Source organism: Aphanomyces astaci, assembly GCF_000520075.1.
Source record: "Aphanomyces astaci strain APO3 unplaced genomic scaffold supercont1.170, whole genome shotgun sequence".
In the NCBI taxonomy this organism is placed as follows: Eukaryota; Oomycota; class Saprolegniomycetes; order Saprolegniales; family Verrucalvaceae; genus Aphanomyces; species Aphanomyces astaci.
The window spans coordinates 6,455-29,421 of record NW_009798433.1 but is presented as its reverse complement, the minus strand read 5'-3'; the positions used below and the strand labels follow the sequence as shown (position 1 = coordinate 29,421).

Below are 22,967 nucleotides of genomic sequence, written 5' to 3'. Positions count from 1 at the left end.
GAGTTCATAGACTGGCATGCGTTGGATGACCTCTTGTTTCCAGGGTCGGGTACCTTTGGCTGCGCCACATCGGACACAGCAACGGCAGTACTCGGCTGTGTCATTCCACCATCTGTGCCAGTAGGCGATTTGACGGACTCGTTCCAGTGTTCTCTCGCGGACAAAGTGTGGCTAGAGGAGAGTCGTTGCAGAGGGCCAACACATCCGAGGTCTTTGAGATCGGAGTCACTGGGACCAAATTCAACTGGGGGTTCCTCAGGGGGGACTTCAAAATGACTCTCCGATAGAACACGCTATCTCGGAACGTGTAGTGTTCTTGCGTTCGAACCATGAGTTTCATCAGCCAGGAATCCAGTGGGAGTGCCTTCGTTTCCAGGCTTTCATGACCACGATAAAGTCGTCTCGACTTTGTTCTTTTCGGAGTATCAAGTCCGGCAAGGAGTACGTGTTGTCTCGGTAAGGAGGCAGTTGTGCCGGTACCTTCGACACATCCTCTGCTCTGGCGGATTTTTTCGCGTGGATTTCGTTTTCCTTGCTTCTGTCGGGTGGGACTGCTTCGGTCTCGGGGGCCTCTTCGAAGGCAGTGGCGCGTCCTGCTATTCTGTTGGTGTGGCTTTCTTCGGGGCTGCTCTTATCACCTCGGTACTTGTCTCGGCGGCATTATCGTGTAATCTTTTCGCTACGTTAGCGACGTTGTCTTTGTCTTGGCTTGCTCCGACTTCGTCATAGGTGCCTTCTCGTCTTCCAATCTTGGTCCTGAGTGGTTGCACACACACCTCAGGATCCTTCTCGGACATTGTTGTTCTTTCACTTCTGCCCATTTCGGGTCATTTCGGGTATTTTACCACGTTGGCACGTCGCCTCCGCCGATTGCAGTCTGTCAAATGTCTATCCTCCGCACGTTGCGGGTATGCTACCAATTTGGCACGTTTCCTCCGCTGAGCGCGGGAACTTCCTTGTTACTTCTTCGCATGTTGCAGATGTGTCTTGCTCTAGGGTCGGCCTCGTCAGGCTTCTTCTCCTTCTCGTCACAAACCGGCCCTCTCGGGCTGCCTTCTAGGATCTCAGTTTGGTCCTGCTTTACCTCCCTGTCAGTGGTCTTCGTCCAACAAACTTCCCTTGTGCTCCCCGGTTCTCGCAGGTGGATCGGGGAATGTACGCTTATGTGCGTGTTTCGCTTTCTTTGATAAGGCGCCTCCCTCGGGCCTTCGACAGGGAGCTCTCATCGGAAATTTTACCCATGGTGGTCGACCTAGTTTCTTCAGAGTGGGTGAAACTCGGTTGTGAATTGACTCGACTGCGTAATCTGTCCCCCCAACTCGTTGGATCCTGGGTCAGATTCAGATTCGGTCAGCTGAGTGTCTTCGTCGTCGGATGTTATTTCGTTCGGTTCGATCAGGTACACGCCACGTCCGGCGGCTTGGTCCTGATCCCTGCGTCCTCATTGTTGATCCTCGTTCAACTCGTCCATCGCTGGTGAGGTGTCCTGAGAACCGGAGGCAACCACAGCCTGGATGGCCGCCACAGTTTGCAGGGTAGTTAACGAGGTCCGACCCTCCAGTTCGTTCGTGCTGAGGTACCGTGCATTCCGAGGGTGATGACCCTTGGTTCTACACACTCGGTAAAACCACGAAATTAGTATGCATTTCTCACAGGGGTGGCCCATCAGCTGACAGTGCCCGCACACCACCGTACCACACTTAATGTTTACACCCGGTTGCTCCGACTGAATCTGAGCCACGACATCGTGGAATGTAGAGAACCGATCGTTTTGTAGCGTCTCTTGCTGGGCCGCCATCGTGGACATATCATTTGTGACAAAGTAGCGTGTAGTACTTGGATGTCACCGACCGGGGCCGCCGAGGTTCGTGGTGTCCCTCGGTTCGACCTTATGGGAGTGCTCGGAGCCGTAATACCGCCATTTGCTGAATGCACTGTTGACCGTGATCCATCGAGTCGACGGTCTAGATCCACATTGCGGTACCGAAAGTATTCAAGGCTATCCTCTCGATCGACTCGGGGCGTGATGCAGCCCCTCGGAGGCAATTTGAGACTTGGGAGTCATCACATCCGTTCTTGCAGCCGTTGAACTTGAGGTCCGTAACCGACTTGTCTTTGGCCGTGGCGTCGGCCATGGTCACAGAGTAATAGGACGTGGGGGAACTTGGGGGGTGCGTCGGTACTTGAAGTAGTGTGTGTAGGATCAAAACAAGGTAGCTGCAATGACCCGTTTTCAAAGCGCCGAATCGCGCTGTTCGACTTCAACCACGACCACAATTCCATCACGAACGATGAGGTGGTCGCGTGGTTCAAGTCAGCGTTTGAGGAATACCCTCAAGACCTGGACGTTTTGAAGCAACGTCTGCAGCGAGCGATTCATTTCGATATGAAGATCTTGGACGCGGAGTCTCGCGTCGGTCGTATGTTGGACGAGCTGATGCGCTCGTTGGAACAAGACCACCAGGGATGGGTACTCCACCAAGAAGGCAAGATGGTTGTCGAAGTTGTGAAGAAATCGATCTAGCCGGAATCGCTGAAGACAGCGGTTCAAAAGCAGCTGCAGTTGCAGCGGAACAAGACGTTGAAGAGCGACATCTTTCGTTATGTCAACTGGCTACGAACATTTGCAGCTGGCCACCAGCTGTACGTTGGACTCGACGACGAATCCAAACCTTCCCCGACAGCGAAGACGGTAGAAGCTCCACGGGGCTGTAGGCCCCAATTCCCAAGACGTGAAGGCGGCCGGGAAGACGCCGCCAAGAACAATGGCAGAGTCGGCGGAAAGTCCGAAACGATCGTGCCCAAGAATGCCGAGCCCTCTGCCAAGAAGGGCTGCTTGAAGTGCGGTGAGAATGAGTCACCGTGTAGCGCGGTGCCCGAAGACCGCGCCTGGCGAAGCCGAAACGTTGTTGGCAGCGCAAGTGAAGGGCTGGAAGGCCGACATCAAGGTGTCAACCAGCCGCAGCGTCAAAAGACAGAGCGCGGCGTGATGTTGGAGAATATCGTCCACGTGGACGATGTGCTACTGGACTCTGGTTCGGACGTGATCGTTGTCACGGGCGGCGTCATGGATGCGTTGGACGCAGCCGGTGTCGAAGTCGGGATTGTCTCCCATAGCGTGCCGCATTTGGCGTACCCGTATGGCAGTGACGTCAAGCCAGTTGTAATGACGCGCAGCGTCAAGTTCAACTGCGTGACGCTGGACACGACGTGTGGACGCTGGTGTTGCGCGGTCTGAAGGCTTGGGTCGACGACACATCGTCCTCGACTGACCTCATCGTGAGTCGCCCAGTCATGGAGTTACTGGACTTCAGCGTTGAAGACCTCCTTGTTGAAGCAACGAAAAAGTAGGAAGAATGGGACGTTTCGTCCGTGCCGACGAATGAATTGTCCGGTATGGCGAATGTCAAGCGCCTGATGGTGGAGAAGTTGAATCCGCCGGAGCTTAACCCCGACGACAGGATGGAGTGTGCTACTCCGGAGGTTTATCCCAAAATCACCGCCCGAGGACGAAGCGGAGCGCCGTTCAAGCCATTCTGACGGCAGCCTAGGCGGAGACGCGCGGGCACGCGCCCGCTGAAGAGACGCAGCTGCACGACTTACTGGTCAAACACATTGATCTGTTCCGTGAAGACTTGGGCGATGATCCGCCTGTCAAGGTCGAGTCATTGAAGCTTCGGATTAAACCCAGCTCGAGGCCGGTGAAGTGTGGGAAGCGGCGGTACCCGCCGCTGCGTGTGGAGTACATGCGCAGCCATGTGGCTGCCCTGGAAGCGGAATGGTATGGTATACCAAACAAGCCGGGCTACTTGGGCCGCAGCCCCAAGAATCGTGCCGAAGAAGGAAGTCGGCGATTTGCACATGAGGATCGACAGCAGGCCGATCAATGCCTGCATGAAGCCGATGCCAAACCTGGTCAGCGCGATGGTCTGTCTGGTCGGGACGAACGTTGGACTGGACCAAGGGGTACTGGCAGTTGCCGCTACATGCGGACAGCCAGGTGTACTCATGGGACAGACAGACGCTTTCGCGTACTGCCAGCCGGTTGTCCACCAAATGTTTGGTGAACTGCGGTTCCGAGGCCTCCTGGCCTGGCTTGATGACTTGCTGGGGCCCGCCAAGATTCCAGATGAGCTGTTCGACTTGTTGGACCAAATCTTGACCATTTACGCCCAGTTCGGACTCAAGTTAAGCCCGAAGTAGTGTCATTTCTTTCTCCGCGAGGCATAATGGTATGGCAAGGTGGTTTCGTCCATTAGAATCACCCATTCCCCAAGCCGGTTTCAAGGACTGGTGGATTTGTCGACGCCGACGACCTCAGCCGACTCCAGCAGTTTGTGTATGCCACCAACTGCATGCGCGCGAGCATCCCTCGTTACAACTAGTAGTGGCTTTGTGCAGCTGTTCACGACAGAGTCCGCTGATACCGCCGCTACCGCTCAGTGCCTGATGACGTGGTTTACCACGTTCGGCTGTGTTGATACAGATAACGGTTCTCACTTCAAGAACGAAATGCTCAAAAAGGTGTGGAAATTGGTGGGTGCCCACCATCCCGTCACGACAGCCAACAGTCCATGGACGAACTGGACTGTAGAAGTAGTCAACTGACTAGTGTTGTGCACTGAGAAGGCGCTGTAATGGAAATGAAACTGAACGCGGACGATGAAGAATCGTCCTGGCAACCTGCGGCGAATTTATTTGATGGTATTCCAACGGATTTCACATGTGGGCAGCGAACAACACGGAGGACCCTGCCATGTCCGCCCTAATAAAGACACTGGACTTTTCGTAGGATGGGAAGTCTTCTACAGCATGCAGGGCAATTGGGTCACGTGTTAGTTTGACCCATTGCAAACACACACACTCTGTGTGTGTGCTGCGTCAAAGGTTCCTATACCTTACTAGTAATGCAGGTACTGAGTACTTTAGTGAATGATACTGAGTAAGTGCCTCATGGCGTGTTTAACCTCACTAATGTCAGTGTTATATGAGCTATGTTGACGAAGGCCCCGTTGCCGAAAGAGCGTTATCCTTATCGGAGGTGGAGGTGCGTTCCCCTAGCGATGCGCTAAACCGAAGGAACCCCGGCAAATAAAGACCACACTTGGACTTAACTTATGTAGGCTCCAGAGCACTAGCGTTCCAAGGTGTCGAGGCTCTTGATGGAATACGTTGATGTGTACACATTTGTTTCGAGTTGCTATTTCATGCGCGAAGCGCAAATCCTAATTCCTGCCACACACTGCGCAGCGACGTGTTTCTAATTTGTACTTTGACGACGTTGGATCGTCTTATCTTGACGCTGAGGCTGGTCAAACGCGCATGCGGGATTGCAATGTTCTCAAATAGCCAACGCTGGGGAATTGCCAAAAAAATCGACGACTAGCCTAACTATATCCCTAACGTTATAAATTACTCGGAGTAGTTAATGTTCGTAGTGATCATGGATCATGTATTTGGCCATAGTTGCTTCAGTTTCATTGCGGCAAGTACCTTGACGTGTTGACGTAAGTTGTTTGCCTGCCAGAATGAAAACAGCAAACAACTTGTTTTACAAAAGTGCCTGTAAAACGGAATTGCCAAAAAAGGTGCAAACAAAAAAAAACAAAGTTGCAATAAAAATAAGTATTAATAGTAGTAATAGATAACAAAAGTTGCGAGGATTGACATAGCCATCATCTTTGGCTGGTTGCGGTGTGAAACCCAACCAAGTGTCACATGACATTCGACTCATGAGGTCCTTCGGAGGGATAGGGTGGTACGATGGAGCTGAAAATACAGCCCAAACTGCATGCTGAATGTTGGAAGGGCAAACTTGGATTGTTTCCGTGCGTTTTTGAGGTTTTACGCTAAAAAAAAGGGTTACTATGAGTTCCCCGTAGGTTTCGGTGGAATTTTTGGTTCACAATCGTTCTAAGTTCTATTTCCAACATCGACACAATCCTCCTATCTCGTACATTAAGTAGTACATACTACAGTACTACCTCCGGCCGGAAATAAACCAGCCTTTCATTCTTGGAGGTTTTTTCAGAATTTACCGGAATAAATTATGTTATAGAGACCGAAAACATGTATCCGGATATCTGTCACGATTTGATACTGATTATATTATACACCTGCAGTAATTTATATTCTGTACAAAACATAGTTTTAAAATGTTGCTGACTATTGGTTGGTGCAGGTAGAATGCATGTAAGCCACCAACACTCATAGCGTAGAACCCACTTATCCATTAGGGTATTCATGTTTAAGGTATTATATTCCACAGGGATACTGGCCATACTAAGACGTATACAACAAGCATACTTAGGGCAAAATCAGATAACACCATCAAACAAAACACCAATTTTACCAATTTTCACCAAATGGCTGGTTTATTTCCGGCCGGAGGTAGTAGTATATAACACAAGCTGTGTCTTAAGTTACAAAAAAAGGATTCGACCAACCAGTGGCTTCTAGATATACTACTACTAGTACTTCCTACAGAGTACTAGTAGTACGTTCAAAGCCTTGGGAAGTCGCTTGCTGTTGAATGAACTTCAACGACACCTTGTTCGCACATGAATACTTGTCCAACTGAGTCCACAGCGCCGAGAACACGGTCTCGTCAAACGGCATCACTCGAGGTCCTAGCATCCCCTCCGCATTTTAATATATATATAATCCATGAATAATGTATATATATATATATATATATATATTACCACCTGCGACCATCTGCGCCACAATCGACACAACTTTGTCCATTTCGCGGTTGGAACTCACGGCTTGGATCACTTGCACTAGCCCCGCCGACGACATTGCAAATCCTTCGCACTCCATTTGCATCACGACGTTGCATACCCGTTCCAGCACGCCTACAATATCGCATTTTCAATGTATTTTAAATACATTTGAAATGAAATGAGTACAGTTTTGAATTTTCAATGTATTTTAAATACACAATTAAAATAATAAAGAAACCATATCCTGTTGGAACCATTTGAAACGCATTCGAAATAAAATGGAAAGGGAGTTATTGTTCTAGGAAACAAACTTTTGAAAAATGCTGCACTTGAAATACAGTATTGAAAACGAGCTATTGTGCTTTCGAGTGAAATGTCGTGTTGTGGCGTGGTTTCTCGTTGGAATTTAAATCGATTTGATTGGCTACTTCAGAAGAGCTAAAATTATTAGCCAATCAAAACCTTCTCAATGAAATTTAACCAATCAGATCGATTGTGGATCGGTTTGGTCGGCGCGATTCGATTGCACCCCCGCCCCAAATTTGTATCAAATCGACAATATTGTATGCAACATTTTCAATGAATTTTAAGACCTTTGAAATTCAAAAACATAAATATATGTATAATGTTTTTTTAAATCCTTTTCTACAGTTTTTTTTCTATATAATAGCATTGAAAACGAGATCGTACCATTTGACATGCATTTGAAATACAATTCAAATACGATATCGATAGTTGGAACTACAAACTAGTATATGCTTCAAACTAGTGTTTTTCCAACGCATATCGACTCTGAATCGTTAGATTCATCCACTATTCTCGAGTATATATATATATATATATATATATTGTATTTTCGAGTGAAATGTCATTGTGTTGTGGTGTGGTTCTCGTTGGATTGTAAATCGATTTGATTGGCTACCTCCGATGAGCTCAAAATTATTAGCCAATCAAAACCTTCTCAATGAAATTCAACAACCAATCAGATTTCGATTGTGGTTTGGTCGGCGCGATTCGATTGCACCCCGTCCCCAAATTTGTATCAAATCGACAATTTATATTTGGCGTACCTTTGGTCAAGCCCACTTGAATCAACGCCAAGTACAGCGCTACAACACCACGTGTGAGACCGATGAAATCTCTCCGTCCAATATGCAAGTAATAAAGGCAAGAACGACTTGGTATCACCTTCAAAATGCCGAATCGACGTCACCGACGCCACCAGCTCAAAGCATCCGTCCATGCCCGCTTGGTGGGCCACCATCGTCAAGAGCGCGCTGAAGAAGTACAAGTCTGGCTCAATATGGGGTTCATCCACCACCATCGACCGGATCAGGTGCAGCAGCTTGGGAATGTCATGGTTTTGCACGAGCAGCAACGCGTACACGGTGGCAAACTTGAGATCCATACGAATGTTCTGGGCATCCATCATCTCAACCACCATGTGACCATAAGACGACGGCGCGTTCGCTTGCAAGTGTGCTTCCATCATGACGGTATAAGCCATCAACCCTGGCCATCGGTTGCGTCTAGTATATTGTTTTCACGCATAGTAGAATTACAAAAAGAAGAGATCACGGGATATCGAAAGATATATATATCACAACGCCAATAAGTGTGTGTGAGAGAGAGAGCGTGGAAGCCCAAGATATCAAGGGGATGTCAAATAGTAATTATTATGACAGAGTATTATTCCCTTTTTCACAACATACGTGAGAAAAAGATGATTCACAATTGCAAAAATGGAATGTCCTCTGGATGCCCAAGATGGATACTATAGAGAAACTATATAGCTGGATATATACACATATTTATATATATTCTCATGTGCACGTAATAATCGCAGTTGAAATTGTTGTTTTCTGTCACAACCGAGTAAATCACATTCGACGCATGCTGTCAATATTTTAGACAAATATATATCAGCTTTCATATTAACCAAACACAGTCAAAATATTTTTTAAAAAAGCGATGATAGTTCTGAAATGTTGCCAAAAACAACAATGTGTGTTTTCTAATAGATATGGGTAAAAAGGGTTTGAAATGTACGTACTCGGAATACGCGTGGAGGAGTGCATACTGGTCGTCTATACTCGAGTGTTTGGCAATGCGCATCGAGTCAAACAAGCTAAACTCGTCCGGGTCGAACGGCAATCTAATGGGACAAATCCCCATGACATCGACCCACCAACGGGGATATTTCCTCGTACAGTACCGGTCCGTCATAAACCACTCGATGAGTTCCAACCCCGTGTCGGACAATTCCCCCATCGACGCTTGGGCACAACAGTACAAGGCATTCCGGTACACTGCTGTATTCCATTCTGACGGCGGCAACGTCATCAGCAGCTCGAGGACGTCGCGCACCATCCCGTGCTTCTTTCGCTGGCTCGCGACAAACAACGCAGATTGCAGCACGGCCATAGGGGGGGGTCTATGGCTTATACGTTTCGCCTTTCTGGCTTCTTTGGGGTACAATTCCGAGTAGAAAAACGAGGCGAAATCGTGGTTGGTGCGGTCCATCGCATGTAACATCGCGGTCGCGGCGGCCGCGGACGGCGCGCCCACGTCGGCCATCTAACAACACGAATGTATTGAAACTACTCTATCCATGCGAGAAATCCACTTGACAATTGCAAAGGTATATATATATATATAGTCGAACCTATACTGTCTAATGTACTGTAGTATATCAACACAACCTCTATTTCAAAATAGTTTCCAAGATCGAAATGATATTTTCTGGTCATATATATACATATTTTAAAGTAATTAAAATAATGTACGCCAAAACCTGAAGAATAAATTCGATTTATATCATAATATTATTTATTGTATAGATTACAAAAAGGTGGAAAAGGGTGGGTGTTTGTGTAAAAGTATCTATGAAAAACTCCTAAATTCAAACTAAAAATCAAAATTCCATACAGGTCATAGAACTTGTAAACTCAATTCCCAGTTAGCTGCAAACAATTGCAAAGTCCATACAATATGTCAACGATATACAACAAAAGGTTTATCACATATAATAGACCTAAAACCAGATTTCAACGATATACAACAAAAGGTTTATGACATATAATAGACCTAAAACCAGATTCCAAACAATTAGAACCTGCTTTCTTTCTCTCCATATATTGTGTGTTCGACTCAAAATTTCCTCCGGCGGTTGGCATTGAATCAACCGTCGAACAATCACCGAACCTTCGAAACTTCATATAAAACTGAGTTGAAGAGGTATCTTTGAGACTGCAATGCATGAATCCATATTTTTAGCCAATCATATTTCAATCTTCATTCTTTATATCCAATCATACTCGTTTCCCCCAAAATAGGCAAATTTGACTGAAAAGCACAATACAACTCACAGTATCAGTGATGCATAACAAAAGTGTTTAGTGAATATCCTGACAGAACTCCAATCAATCGTTTAGTGTCAATGAGTTAGAGCATGCTTTTTCTCCATACAATGCGACACACCAAAACTGTATTAAGTGTTTGTATGACGAACATGTACTCTTGATTAAGATTACGTACATAATTGCAACTTTAATCACGTTTACGACATCCTAATAAATAGCACATAGTTCAAAGTCTATGTATAATGTCAACCAATTTGAAATGTACATGGATTTATTTGTCCATACAAGGCAACCAAAAGTAGTAAAATATGTTGTACCATGTCGTGCCAGACGTCTGTGGCAGTTGCCACGTCATCAAAGTGACAGCAGGTGGATATGGCCAAGTCGAATCGCTTGACCAGATCATCGTCCTTCGTCGACGACGACGCCGAGGGAGGATGGAGCTGCCGCCACAGAGCTAACACCCACGGAACATCCCGGCTAACTGGCTTGCGGTACTTTCTGGCCAATGTAAACCACGTCGCAAATACAACCTCATCAATGACTTCCTCGGTGGATTGAGCTTCTTGGTAGTGATCAGGAATCGCGGGTAGACAGCGTAGCCAGTCCACAGTGTGGTCAAACGTGTCTCGGTCGTGCATTAAGCTCAGCACAATCGTTTGCCACTACAATAGAGTACCATATATATATATATATATTTCTTCTTGTGATTATCACGCAAATTTGAAAAATGAGGTGGGAAACACATATCGAGAAAACCACTATGATTTACTAAACTAAGAATGAAGGTCGCTTTGTGAGCGTTGGTTAAACAGAATGAATGGTCGAAAAGACACTTGTGAAACGTAGTGTGGTATAATATTTCGCAGGTCCGGCGATGATTAGGGTCAATCAACCACCCGCTAGAAGAATCTTTTGAATACACAAAAACCGATTTAAACGCAAGAAAAAGTCGAAACTGGAGTATATGATGGGAATGTCTAATAGATTTATAGCCCATCAGCATGTCTTAAGGCGTCAATAAAATTGGCGCATTACCCAAAGATTAGAGTGTGATTGATTGGCAATAAATAATGTCATGATATATACAAATGTCGACTGGCAACAACCAAATCATTCATGGTATACAAACATGAGGATTAAAGAAATGATCCATCGAGAGTCAATCTCATCCACAAATATTGGCCCCACGGACATAAAAAAACATCTATATGGTTCTTAAGTTATAAACTTGGCAGGGTGATTCGAGAATCGCTTTGGGGCATATTCTAAGCGTATTCAATGGATGGTATATATATACCCATTTCAAGACCGTTTTTGCCTATCTGTTGGGCAAAACACAAATCGACTACTCGATGATTCTTGGATATGTCATTCATGCACTTTGATTGGCTAGGATTACACACACGCATATATATTCTCCATTCAATATTCTCCTAAAGATATTGTCCACATATTGGCACGGATTTGACAATACCATGGCATGTGGGAATGCAACGACGGCAGGATATTGGGATAGCACTGCATCTCGCACGGCCGCAGCGGTGGTCACGTCTCCGCTTTTGATCAAATCCACAATGGCAATGTAGGCAACGTGGATAACGTCATCATTCTCGTCAGTCGTGGATGGTGACGTGATCGCAATTCGAGGGACGGTGTGGCCGACGGTTGTGATCACGTCACGATGTTTCAATATGGACAACTTGTCTGGATTCACGCGCAACAACGTCACCAAACTGCCTCGGTTGGGAATTACGCCTGATTGGAGCATGGTTTGTCCCAACGACTGCGCCAAGGGATAGTCTATCGATTCAGTATATATATAACTATCATTTCTACGAGGATATTCATTGGCGTCACTCGAACGTTCGATATATATATATATATATATATATACATGTAAAAAGCTATCGAGGTGTAGTATGCATCGTTCGATCGATGCAGTATATATATATATATATATATCATGTATACTACTGTCGTGGTCGTTGATCTGCACCATGAAATATAAAAAACGCGAATATAAATATATAAAATATTCGATACAATCTCGAATCAATCATACAGTTGTTCAAATAACTCATTGCATGTTGGGCAAAGGCACGACAATATACATATATTAATTTGAGTCACTGGAACGATTTGCATATAATAATCTATGGAGACAGTACAAATCCATCATACAATATATTTTGGGTCACTGGAACGACAATATGTGTACACAAACGTACCCATCAGTGGGTCCGTGGACGGTCCAGTGACCAGACCCCGGAGCGCCACATTGCACATGCCAACATCGAGTTTGTCCAATTTGTCACTCGAGTGAACGATATCTCGAACGATTTGACGAAGAAATGAACGGTCATGAGTGGCTGCGTTGATGGCCATGGCCAGACATGGTGCGCTCTGGTGATGCCACGTCACGATCAAAAATCCTCCAATCAAATCAAGCACAAATTCGACCTACCAAACTCGCCACACCGCCAGCGTCCACAGCGTCGGCGTACACTTGCTGGAACGTCTCCATGTTGGCATGGGGTTGGCCTGGTCGCAGGAATTGCATCATGTGCCCAATGGAAATTGCACTCAACGGCACCTGGTGGCGGCGAAACCAGGCGTAGCCTACACCCAAAGCCATGACGTGGCACGCTCTCGTGATAGTGCGTGTAATGGTTATTCCAAACTGGAGCGACATGTTGAATGTATGTATTGACAGTACAAGAAGATCGGCAGAAGCATGTAGCAATCCGTCGGTTCAACCCATCAACAACGAATTTTAGTGTGTGACTTCGATTAGTGTGTGATGGGTACAATATGCCAGACACGTTTTTATATAGTGTCGATTAAATCGACCGAATTGGCAGACCATCGACGATCGACCAATCAAAACCCAGAACATGAATCAAGTAGCCAATCAAATGATCATCCACTCTTCGACCAATGCAACACGTACGTGACTGAAATTAGTGTAACACTGGACAATCTTTGCAAAAGTCAGTCCAAAAACGAATCGATCGATAGAGTTATTGGCGAATCAGCCCAAAACTCCAAATTTTGGGTAAAAAAAGGACGAATCATGCATTCCGAGCAAAGAAATAAAAAACCCATGGATTTGGCAAACCATCAGCAGCATCATTCAAGCACTAGTAGATTCTAGTAGGTACTAGTAGATTCTAGTAAGTCAATAAAAAGAGGGTCGTACAAGTCATAGCCGTGGCGGCATCACTGTGGTGTACTGCCGCGCGCAGGACGGACGCGGCAATGCCTTCAGACACACGCATGGGTCGGGCGTCGACGTGGGCCATGAATTGCTGGGCAACGTCGTGCACAACGGAGACGTTCGAAACGTTTGCAACGGCGTTCGAAACGTCGTTTGAAACAGGAAACGACGGGTGGATAAACACGTTAAAGACACGACGCCACACGTCGATGGGAATGCGGTGGACAGTGGCGTATTCAAGCAGGGCGAGAATCTACCACGATGTCAATGGATGAAATAAATGAAAAAGAACGAATTAAATGAAATAAATGAAGATTCACAGACCTCGGGCACAAGGTGGTGGTGGATGAGGTGGCGGAGAATGTCGCGCAACGTCGTGGCGCTGGTCGTGTCGGACGCCGCGCTCAAACTCCGGTATAGGCATGGCGTGCACCGCGCGCTCTCTTTGGTTAGGCATCGCTGATGGATCACGACTTGGACGGCATGCACCATGTTGTCTTCGCCGACCGCCAGCGCCATTTGGCGAAGTACCTGCAGGTTCCTCGTAAGAACGATCGAAGATGGAGGGACGAAGAGCGCTACCTTGATGATGTCCATGTCGCGGTGCAGCGGGTTAACGTACGGAAAAGCCTTGGTCGAGTCCACCACCAGTTGAAGCACGTCCTTGGCGAGCTCGGGATGCCTTCGCAACAGGTAGTAGTGGTTCGACGGACCGTTTTGCTGCAGAAGCGCCGCCAAGCGAGAATGCTCAGCCTTGAAGGATGGTCCCAACGCGTCTTTCCACGCTGCTTGTGGCCACCACTGCAACGCGCGCTCCCAATTGAACGAAAGTTCCCAATTGCGCTGCGGGTTGCTCGCGAGGAGATCTTGCATGGACACGACGTTGTTCTTGGTGCTCGATGTTTGGCTGCGATGACATAATCCTGGCAGACCGTCGGTGGCTATGGTAGTAGAAGCGCGAGTACGAGTAGCAGGTCCAGCAGGCAACGCGCGCCGTTGGACGTGTCGCCGCCAACGCAAGAGCATGTTGCCAATTTGTTGGTTGTACTGTGACCGGATAATTTGGAATATCCGGATAAATCAGTTACCAATAAATAATGGAAGCATTTATTGTCGATTTGATACAAATTTGGGGAGGGTATGCAATCGAATCGCGCCGACCAAACCGATCCACAATCGACCTGATTGGTTGAATTTCATTGAGAAGGTTTTGATTGGTTAATAATTTTGAGCTCAACTGAAGTAGCCAATCAAATCGATTTAAATTCCAACGAGAAACCACAAAAACGAAATTACACTCGAAAGCACAATATTTGCCTCCATCACTAATCTATAAATCAGTATTTTGGGTGCTTGGGCGTCATGACAGCTCAACTCTGCATCGTAATCACAACGCCACTAGCACAATTTCCCCTTGTACTATGGTGCATTCTGCCACGATATACCCGTACAGTAAAGCAGTTGGGAATCGTATGTAAAACTCATGTATGCACTCGAACTAAGATATCCCACCAATCCAAAGCGTTTCTTTCAAACTTTCTCCAATCATATTGCGACTAAGAAATATTCCACGAATCAAATTCTGTTTAGAGAATTTTCAATCGACAGCGAATCAAATCGCGTGGTTTGGTTCATTGGATTCAGCCAATCATAGTGTCTCCCTCGTGAGTTGATTTTGGCAAGTTCCATTTTCAAATTTCCATCAAGCATGTCTGGTCGTGGCAAAGGAGGCAAAGGTTTGGGCAAGGGCGGCGCCAAGCGCCATCGCAAGGTTCTTCGCGACAACATCCAAGGGATCACCAAGCCCGCCATCCGCCGTCTAGCTCGTCGTGGCGGTGTCAAGCGTATCTCTGGCTTGATCTATGAAGAAACCCGCGGCGTGCTCAAGGTGTTCTTGGAAAACGTCATCCGCGATTCCGTCACGTACACTGAACATGCTCGCCGAAAGACCGTGACAGCCATGGACGTTGTGTATGCGTTGAAGCGTCAAGGCCGTACTTTGTACGGGTTTGGGGGTTAAGCCCATGCTTCTTGCACGGCTGTTTTGTATCATATATAATACTTCAACCAATATTACTAGTGTTTGGTTAATCGACGTTCGTCTTCGGCACCCGAAGTGCCGACTTGGCTCTTGAATACGTTTTTCGCATGAGCGGGGTCTTTTCGTTGGGAATGACATCGACTTCAGGACGACTCATGAGGTACCTCCACTTGCTCCAGATGCGGGAATGCCACACCAACAAGCCCACAAACGACACAAATGTAATGCTAATGGACGCGACACGATAATGGCTGTACTGGACCCACGACACAATCGCCAGTTCCAACAAGAACAGTGTCACGCCTACAACTAGCACATGAATCTCCGTGCAACGGACGACCTTATGGATCGTCTTCATACCTGTTCGGAACAGTAAGTAGCTGAGTTGCCAATCCACTTCGCACCTCGACACCCACCACCTCTCAAACGGATGGATGCGATCGATGTCTTCATCGTCGAGCCGCTTGACGACAAATTCCAAGTCGTGTGCGCAGTATCGTGTCACGGCCATCATAAGGAAAGTACACACTAGCAACGACAGCACCATGCAGCAGATCTACGTGATGTCGATGATGACTACTCCATGCAATCAATCGACCAAGGGTTCGTACCGTAAGGGCTGACGTGACACCATACACCCATAGCAACGTCAGGTCGATATCGTCTGGAAGGTTCACGTTGATGATCGACACGAGCGCAAACCCGCTCAGCTCGGCTGAGATTTCCGAGATCGCCGACAAGTGTTCGGCCCGCGTGTCTGCCTGCCGCTGCTCGTTGGAGAGTTTCTTCTACATGTCGAGCGTTAGTGCGCACACGGAAGCTGTGAAGCACACGAGAGAAGCACCGTACGTGGATGCGGTCGGTGCGGATGTCGTGGGCGCGCCATTCCTGTTCTCGCTGCAGGTCGTCGACGCGCCACTGTCGTTCCTGGAGTCGGTGGTCCAGGTCTTCCTTTCGCCACATTGTCTCATTGGCCTTCTCGTAGTTGTTGATGAAGTTGTCCAAGACAAACTCGGACAGGAGCGACGCCATGATGTGTTCTGCTCAAGGCGGCGGGCAATCGAACGATGAACACAATTCGCCGATTCATGGGGTGGGATAGGTAATAATAGAATAGCTCACTTTTAATCCAACTTGTCGTTTGTATAAAGTATAAATAACAATCCATTGTTTCTACAAGTGCTACAGTAACGTTAGGACGATGCAGTTATTCTGGTACGACACTAATAGATACAGGGAAAATGCGCTTCGTCATGGAGCGCAAGATGCGGACAGCTCCATGGAGCGAGATGTTGTCATGTCAAGGAAGTGTATGTATCCAATCCAGCATATGTGTCGCATGAAATCCAGGAGATAATTATGTCAATCTCGACATTCGTTTCTATATTTTTCACTGTCAAAATTTCGAGAAAATTTGAATATAGAATGATTAATATTTGCGTGATTTAAGGGATAAAATACGAGAAAACGTGGGGGTAAAATTCACTTTTAGTGCCGATTGTCTGGGATGTGTCAATGTTATCCGGATTGCGAGAAAGATTTCAGTTTTCGACCAACATGAACGTCGTCCAAGTGTGCATTGACGACGGCAGTGCTGGGATGTGTCAATGTTATCCGGATTGCGAGAAAGATTTCAGTTTTCGACCAACATGAACGTCGTCCAAGTGTGCATTGACGACGGCAGTGCCGCCACCGCGTCTCCGGCTTCTGTCAACACGAATGCGATAAAGCTTCGTCTCCAGAGTGAGATGAGCTTGCACAATGATGGTGAGTCCAGGTGGAAGACGTACTGGACGTCTCTGCAACAGTATGTGCAGTCCGAGATGCCGCACAGCACGTTCCAATCGACGATACGCACGTTGTTACACCCATCTCTCCGTAGGCTTCAATACCATCCGCATGAGCTAGTTGTTGACATGTCTGTAGTCGCGTTGCACAACGAGCTCATCCTCGCAATTCTTCACAATGCCCACTTGCCGCACACGACTCCACCTCCGTCCCCGACGTTGCATGCTCCGCCCACGATCGATGTCGCGCTGCTTACATCCCCCGAGCCCAATCGAGCCCATCTAAAGCGACCTCTCACAGATGAAGAAGGTACATCCCTTTTCATCGATGTAGGTGATCATCAACAGAGTTCTCGCGTAGCTGTCCACACATTGCTCCAACTGATTGCATCGGACGACACGGCCAGCGACAATGCCGTCGACGACGTCGATGATGCCGCCGCCTTCTTAAAGTCGTTTTCCAAACCTCCCCTTCACACGCCGTCCAAGCAATCCAAACCGGCGACCGCTACGCCATGGCCTTACTCGTCTGGCATGCCGCTCCTTCGACGTAACGCTCCATCACATCATGCAGTCCCCTTGAGATTCCGTTTTGTAGCCAAGCTCGATCCAAGCATGTGGTCGCGGCAACCAGATCATCTTCACCTCTTGTCAACCCATCCGTTGCACCACTTCTCCAACAACCAGTCCGAAAGGTCAGCGCCACAAACCATGAGCCACCACCCAACGACCGTCAACGTCGAAACATCTGCGGCTAAAGTAAGTAAAGCCCACCAATCGAACGGGTTTTGTTGACTTTTATTGCAGGACTATACGGGATGTCAATCGATGGTGGAAAACACTCGGTTAAGCTGGCAATTACGACTGAAAAAAGCCAAGTCGTCATCCAAGGCGACTGGGTGGTCATATTTATAACCGCGGGATATGTTGTGGGAATGCAGAATGGGGGGGGGGGTTGACGGAAGGCAGATGTCGGAGGTCGTGACTGTTTAAATTTATAATTATGAGTGGTGGTTTACTGTAACTTACGTGTTGGGTCGTACTAAAATTCTGTCTGCGCACTGGCTAATTAAAATGGTTCAAAGGCAAATATTGTGCTTTCGCTATTGTGCTTTCAACCAAAGTTTGGTATTTTCGGTAGATTCGGCGAACGACGTCAAATCTACCTGAAATCGTCGAGTCGTTGTTTTACTTGAACTAAATATACTCACGGTGAACCTTGTCAGATACGTCGAAGAAAAATAGGTTGGACTCTTAAAGTTAAGATCAATATCAGGTGAGTACTGTATATTTAGAAACACCAGACACACCTGCAATTTGATTGGTCAAAAGATTTCTGTTCGAACATTTCATTGGCTACTTCGGTCCGTCGATTCGATTGGCAGCCCCAGTCTATTTTGAAATCGAATTACAATACTACGTAGTATAAACTTCCAAAATTCGCGTGGTTTGACTGATCAATACTACAGTAGTATTGTCAAGTCGATTCGAATTGACGTGGGGTGCTCAATCGACCCAATCAACAGAAAATCGATCGCCCAATCAAAACCCAGAACAACAGTAAGTAGCCAATCAAATCCACTATTCGACCAATGCAACATCGAATTAGGGTGTGACTGAAATTAGTGTGGCATTGGACGATCTTTATATACAAAAGTCAGTATTGTGAATTCCGGTGAAATTTGCTGTTTTGATAAATCGACCTTACGATTTAATTCGCCAAAACTAGATTAATTCAGCCAATCAAATAGTATTTCCCTGAGTCTGGGAAATCAACAGCAGGAACTGAAAGTCCAGGCTACGAGGCCAACACAATTTACCGCTGCCTATTCGTCTGTCTGTCTCGTAGTCTCGGGTTCTTATGCAAACATGTACTACGTCTCATGTTTTCATGAAACACGTTACTCAAGTCTACCGGTATATAAGCTTACAGTTAAGCAAGTCCGAGCATCACATACACGTACACATACTGTAGTGGCGATAAGCAGACGGGTAAAAAACAATCGAGTACGGTTGCACTCGGGGTACATGCGCGCACGTGATTGCTCTCGATGGAAGTGCGGTGTGCCATAGTTTCCTTGAACATACCGGTATCGGTGATGGCGGTGTCAGCGTTCGCTTCGACTGGCAAGTTTCGAATTGCGCGCAACGGAACCTATATATATATTATACTACTAAAGAGGTTTTGATCGGTTCTGAAACCGCCCATTCAACACCAATCGAACATGGAAATTTCGAGTATACAAAGAATCGATCGATAGATTTGGCGAATCAGCACAAAAGTCCAAAATTGGGGTAAAAGAACAATGTTGAATCACGCTGGAGTTTTGATTGACTAACTGTAAATATATTTGCACTCGAAATTGGATTAGCCAATAGCGTCGATTGTGCGGCGAGATTCGATTCGATCTATTTCCCTTGTTCACGTTGAAGTGGTTTGGACATTACAGTTGTCCAAGGAAGGTTTATTTTAATGGAGCTGAGAGTTCGATCGCCCTGTCAATCAAGTGCAATTTCAGTTTCACGAGAATAAAAAACTCAACTTGCACTGACGCCCCATCAATACCTTACCTGTCTAGTCCCAGTACATCTAGCTACGACAGCTCATTGGAATTCACGTGGCAATTGGGCCACACTGTAGTGCAGTTCCCAGGCATCATTCCGAGTTTTGACGTGGCACTGGCATGACAACCTCGATCGAATCGGCTGGTCAAGTGGCTACCGCGATTCGCTCTGCGCTAGCCCACGTTGATGTCGAAACGAAGAGTTTGGAAGCGAAGATGGCTGAGTGGGCCGAGCTCGAAGCCCGGGTGCAGGCGAATATCAACAACCATCCGAATATTGTCTCGTTGAACGTGGGCGGGACGACGTTCGAAACGTCCAAACAAACCCTCTTGCGTGGACAAGACACGTACTTTCACGCGTTGCTCGGGTCTGGGCAGTGGACACCCGACGGCGACGCGGCGTACTTCTTGGACCTGGACCCGCATCTGTTTCGCCGTGTGCTGACGTTTCTCCGCACTGGAAAGGAAGTGTCGATGGAGGGGTTGACCAACGACGAGCGGGACGAGCTGGCGTCCATGTTGGAGTATCTCAAGCTGGAGAAGCGTCCGCAGCCTTTGCCCGTTCCGATCGTGAAGCCTGTAGAATGGGACTGTCAAACGCACTCCCCGGGCATGGAGTTGACGAATCAAGGGAAATCGATTCAAGGATGTGCGAGTGTGTCAAAGTGGCAGTGTGCCGCCGCCACCAACCCGCTCACGGGCACGTTCAGAGTCCGCGTGGACAGTACCCGTGGCGAGTTTCGCATCGCCCTGTCCCCCCCCGGAATCGACGTCTCGTGCACGACTTCAACGATCAAGTGCTACATGTACGCGTCCAACGGGGTCGTGTTCAATAGGAACAACCAAGTCGCGATTGTGTCTGCGTTGAAGGCGGGCGACGTGGTGACGATGCAGCGCGGTCCATCGCGGGTGAACTTTTCCCTGAACGATGGAAATATAATAGCGGTGATGTTTGTGGACTCCCCGTCGGGGATGTTGTTTCCCGTGGTGTTCATGCGTGGACAATCGAAATTTACGATTCTGGACTAAGGAATACTACCATGAAAGATGTCGTACGTGCGTTGTTTCGGAAATTATTGGGTTAAAGTAGAGCCGCCTCAAGAGTGCCTGTGTCTCTAGCTTTTGCCTCGAACTTTCCACAGCTCGGTTTTAAATCTCGCCCGTAACGAGGGGAACACGTTAGTGTAGGTAGATGGCACTGATCCTAAGCCATATATATATATACAAGTATCACCAACACGTGCAATTCATACAAAGCTAATCCCAGCGTGCACAGGCTCAGGTTACTTTTTCAGGTCAAAAACAAACTCAGCCCCCGGTAGTTATGGCTCGCCCCCTTCATCTTTTCGCCAGCATGGATCGCATCTGGAAGCGGCAGTGGTACAGCCTTCACCGGCGATGGGCACTTTGCGAGAGTGCCACGAAGACGAATGGAACGCGTTTGCTGATTTGTACGGACAGGTCGTTCATCAATCGTTTGGAATGGGTTGCAGATAGATATCCACATCATCGAGTTTTCGACCCTGGCACACGGGAGTTCTACTTGTCAGTTTGTACAAGGCACTTCATTGACCGAGTCGAATGTCCGTCCCTGACTCGCAGGTTACGTTGCCCGGGCAAACTCGCAGGGGCCACAAGCACGTGCAGAAAACAGTTGTGGACCTTTCCCCAACACACCAGGCTACGTGCTTCCTCCAAGTGTTCCGATATTTCAACACTTTCATACAATCAAACTTGAGATTGGGGTGACCCCGCCAAGGGGGATGATGGCTCAAGGACAACTCGACCACAAGGTTCTGGTGACATGGGCAGCGAGCGATGCCAGGAGTCGAGTACTAGTACGTGCTGTACGTCAAGATGGCTGACAACTTCTCGAATGCCGGATACATGTTGTACAAGAAATGTGCGAGTGGCTCCACTTGCGCCGGTGGCTCTACTTCCGATGGTCGCACCTTGTATGGTGCAAGTCACCTAAAGACTACAAATAAATACCTTGACTTTCGACTTTCGACACCTATTCCAACTATTTAGGAAAATATACCGTAATAACGATTGAACTGGACAAGCTCAGATTTCGATGGTGAAAAATTGATCGAGTGATAGAATTTAAACCCAACTGGCCTTTTTGTACGGAGATATATGGAACCAGGTACATTTTGGCCGGAAAGGAGTATCAAGTATATCTTGGTCTTTGTATACAGTACTTATCCGTACGAACGTTTTCATTGTATCCGGATTATTCACAATGTTTAACGTAATTACCAGGTAAAACACGTAACTAATAATGATTTAACGTCTACATTTCGGGGGTTTAACTGAAATAACCGAGGCGTTTAATAGTAAAACGTCTCCTCCTGAGGATGGCCGATCTGTAGTCTTTAGATGACTTGCACCATACCAGGATATCCGTTGCATTACCGTTATGACCCATTGATTGGATGGAACTATCTTCGGAGGTACCGCCGAAATGACCCATTGATTGGATGGAACTATATTCGCAGGTAACCCCGAAAAATATCGGTGGTCTGGTGATATATACTTCAAGTATAGTGAAAAAAGGCTGATATTAACCTCAAAAAGGTGTGGTAGGTGGGACAACGCGTTGGACCACATGGTGAAGTACTAACGTTAACTGTTAGCTACAGCACTATAATACGCAAAACTTCATTTTGCTGGTATCGTTATGGCATTTTCGCTGCATCTACTGTCGAAGGAGTCAAGTTGTGAGAGTGGTTAGGGTGACTTTTCAAATCCACACCGACGACGACGTACACAACATCACCTGTTGGGCAATATCCGGACAATTGTGTAGATATACCACCAGTACGTGTCCTGTTGTATGGTTGGGTTTTTCGGCGAAATTAATCTCCTGTTGGGTAAAGTATTTTGGCGAAAACTGAAATTAAACGATAGTTGGTTGAATTATACTGGTGGTTTGGTGAAATATAAACGTGAGGTCTAACTAACAGCTACAATGTTCATATTAAGTGTTTATCGGTAGCATTTATGCAGCAAAAATTATTCCCAAAGGCCCCTTCACAGCTCGACCACAGTAAATGGACGTAACAGAAAAATATCGGTCGTCTGGTGAAATATACTTCAAGTATAGTGAAAAAAGGCTGAAATTAACCGCAAAACGGTGTAGTAGGTAGGACCAGACTTTGGACCACCTGGTGAAGTACTAACTGTTAGCTACAGACAGCACTATAATACGCAAAACTTCATTTTGCTGTATCGTTATGGCATTTTCGCTGCATCTTTATTAAGA

General features: G+C 46.9%; 7 protein-coding genes across 10 annotated transcripts; 3 read left to right on the top strand and 4 right to left on the bottom strand.

The window, feature by feature from the left end:
• Positions 1-339: 339 nt before the first annotated feature.
• On the bottom strand, positions 340-797 carry H257_18503 (hypothetical protein; the record flags this gene model as incomplete). The annotated part of the gene is made up of 2 exons (XM_009847578.1): positions 340-630; positions 684-797. 2 exons carry the CDS (start codon positions 795-797, stop codon positions 340-342), a joined length of 405 nt encoding a protein of 134 aa, XP_009845880.1.
• Positions 798-1,261: 464 nt separating this feature from the next.
• Positions 1,262-1,798, bottom strand: H257_18502 (hypothetical protein; the record flags this gene model as incomplete). The annotated part of the gene is made up of 3 exons (XM_009847577.1): positions 1,262-1,426; positions 1,505-1,610; positions 1,686-1,798. The coding sequence occupies 3 exons, from the start codon at positions 1,796-1,798 to the stop codon at positions 1,262-1,264; spliced, it is 384 nt and encodes a 127-aa protein (XP_009845879.1).
• A 4,569-nt stretch (positions 1,799-6,367) lies between these two features.
• On the bottom strand, positions 6,368-14,343 carry H257_18501 (hypothetical protein). Its single transcript, XM_009847576.1, has 13 exons — positions 13,890-14,343; positions 13,632-13,838; positions 13,290-13,560; positions 12,555-12,709; positions 12,319-12,493; positions 11,565-11,890; positions 10,405-10,752; positions 8,941-9,302; positions 8,779-8,880; positions 7,914-8,254; positions 7,796-7,834; positions 6,708-6,857; positions 6,368-6,629 (listed from the first exon to the last, which is right to left on the bottom strand). The coding sequence occupies exons 1-13, from the start codon at positions 14,331-14,333 to the stop codon at positions 6,481-6,483; spliced, it is 3,069 nt and encodes a 1,022-aa protein (XP_009845878.1). The 5' UTR covers positions 14,334-14,343; the 3' UTR covers positions 6,368-6,480.
• Positions 14,344-15,007: 664 nt separating this feature from the next.
• H257_18499 (hypothetical protein) lies at positions 15,008-16,445 on the bottom strand. Its single transcript, XM_009847574.1, has 4 exons — positions 16,198-16,445; positions 15,960-16,136; positions 15,709-15,904; positions 15,008-15,651 (listed from the first exon to the last, which is right to left on the bottom strand). The coding sequence occupies exons 1-4, from the start codon at positions 16,378-16,380 to the stop codon at positions 15,395-15,397; spliced, it is 813 nt and encodes a 270-aa protein (XP_009845876.1). The 5' UTR covers positions 16,381-16,445; the 3' UTR covers positions 15,008-15,394.
• Positions 15,011-15,402, top strand: H257_18500 (histone H4). Its single transcript, XM_009847575.1, has one exon. The coding sequence runs from the start codon at positions 15,016-15,018 to the stop codon at positions 15,325-15,327; it is 312 nt and encodes a 103-aa protein (XP_009845877.1). The 5' UTR covers positions 15,011-15,015; the 3' UTR covers positions 15,328-15,402.
• A 486-nt stretch (positions 16,446-16,931) lies between the features above and the next one.
• H257_18498 (hypothetical protein) lies at positions 16,932-18,159 on the top strand. 4 transcript variants are annotated; one of them, XM_009847571.1, is made up of 5 exons: positions 16,932-17,226; positions 17,275-17,445; positions 17,497-17,685; positions 17,734-17,894; positions 17,943-18,159. In XM_009847571.1, the coding sequence occupies exons 1-5, from the start codon at positions 16,956-16,958 to the stop codon at positions 18,048-18,050; spliced, it is 900 nt and encodes a 299-aa protein (XP_009845873.1). In that variant the 5' UTR covers positions 16,932-16,955; the 3' UTR covers positions 18,051-18,159. The 4 variants fall into 4 exon arrangements, with proteins under 4 accessions (XP_009845873.1, XP_009845875.1, XP_009845872.1 ...); XM_009847573.1 differs by having other exon boundaries at positions 17,734-18,159; XM_009847570.1 differs by having other exon boundaries at positions 17,497-17,894.
• Positions 18,160-19,819: 1,660 nt separating this feature from the next.
• Positions 19,820-20,728, top strand: H257_18497 (hypothetical protein; the record flags this gene model as incomplete). The annotated part of the gene is made up of 1 exon (XM_009847569.1): positions 19,820-20,728. The coding sequence occupies one exon, from the start codon at positions 19,820-19,822 to the stop codon at positions 20,726-20,728; it is 909 nt and encodes a 302-aa protein (XP_009845871.1).
• Positions 20,729-22,967: the final 2,239 nt, after the last annotated feature.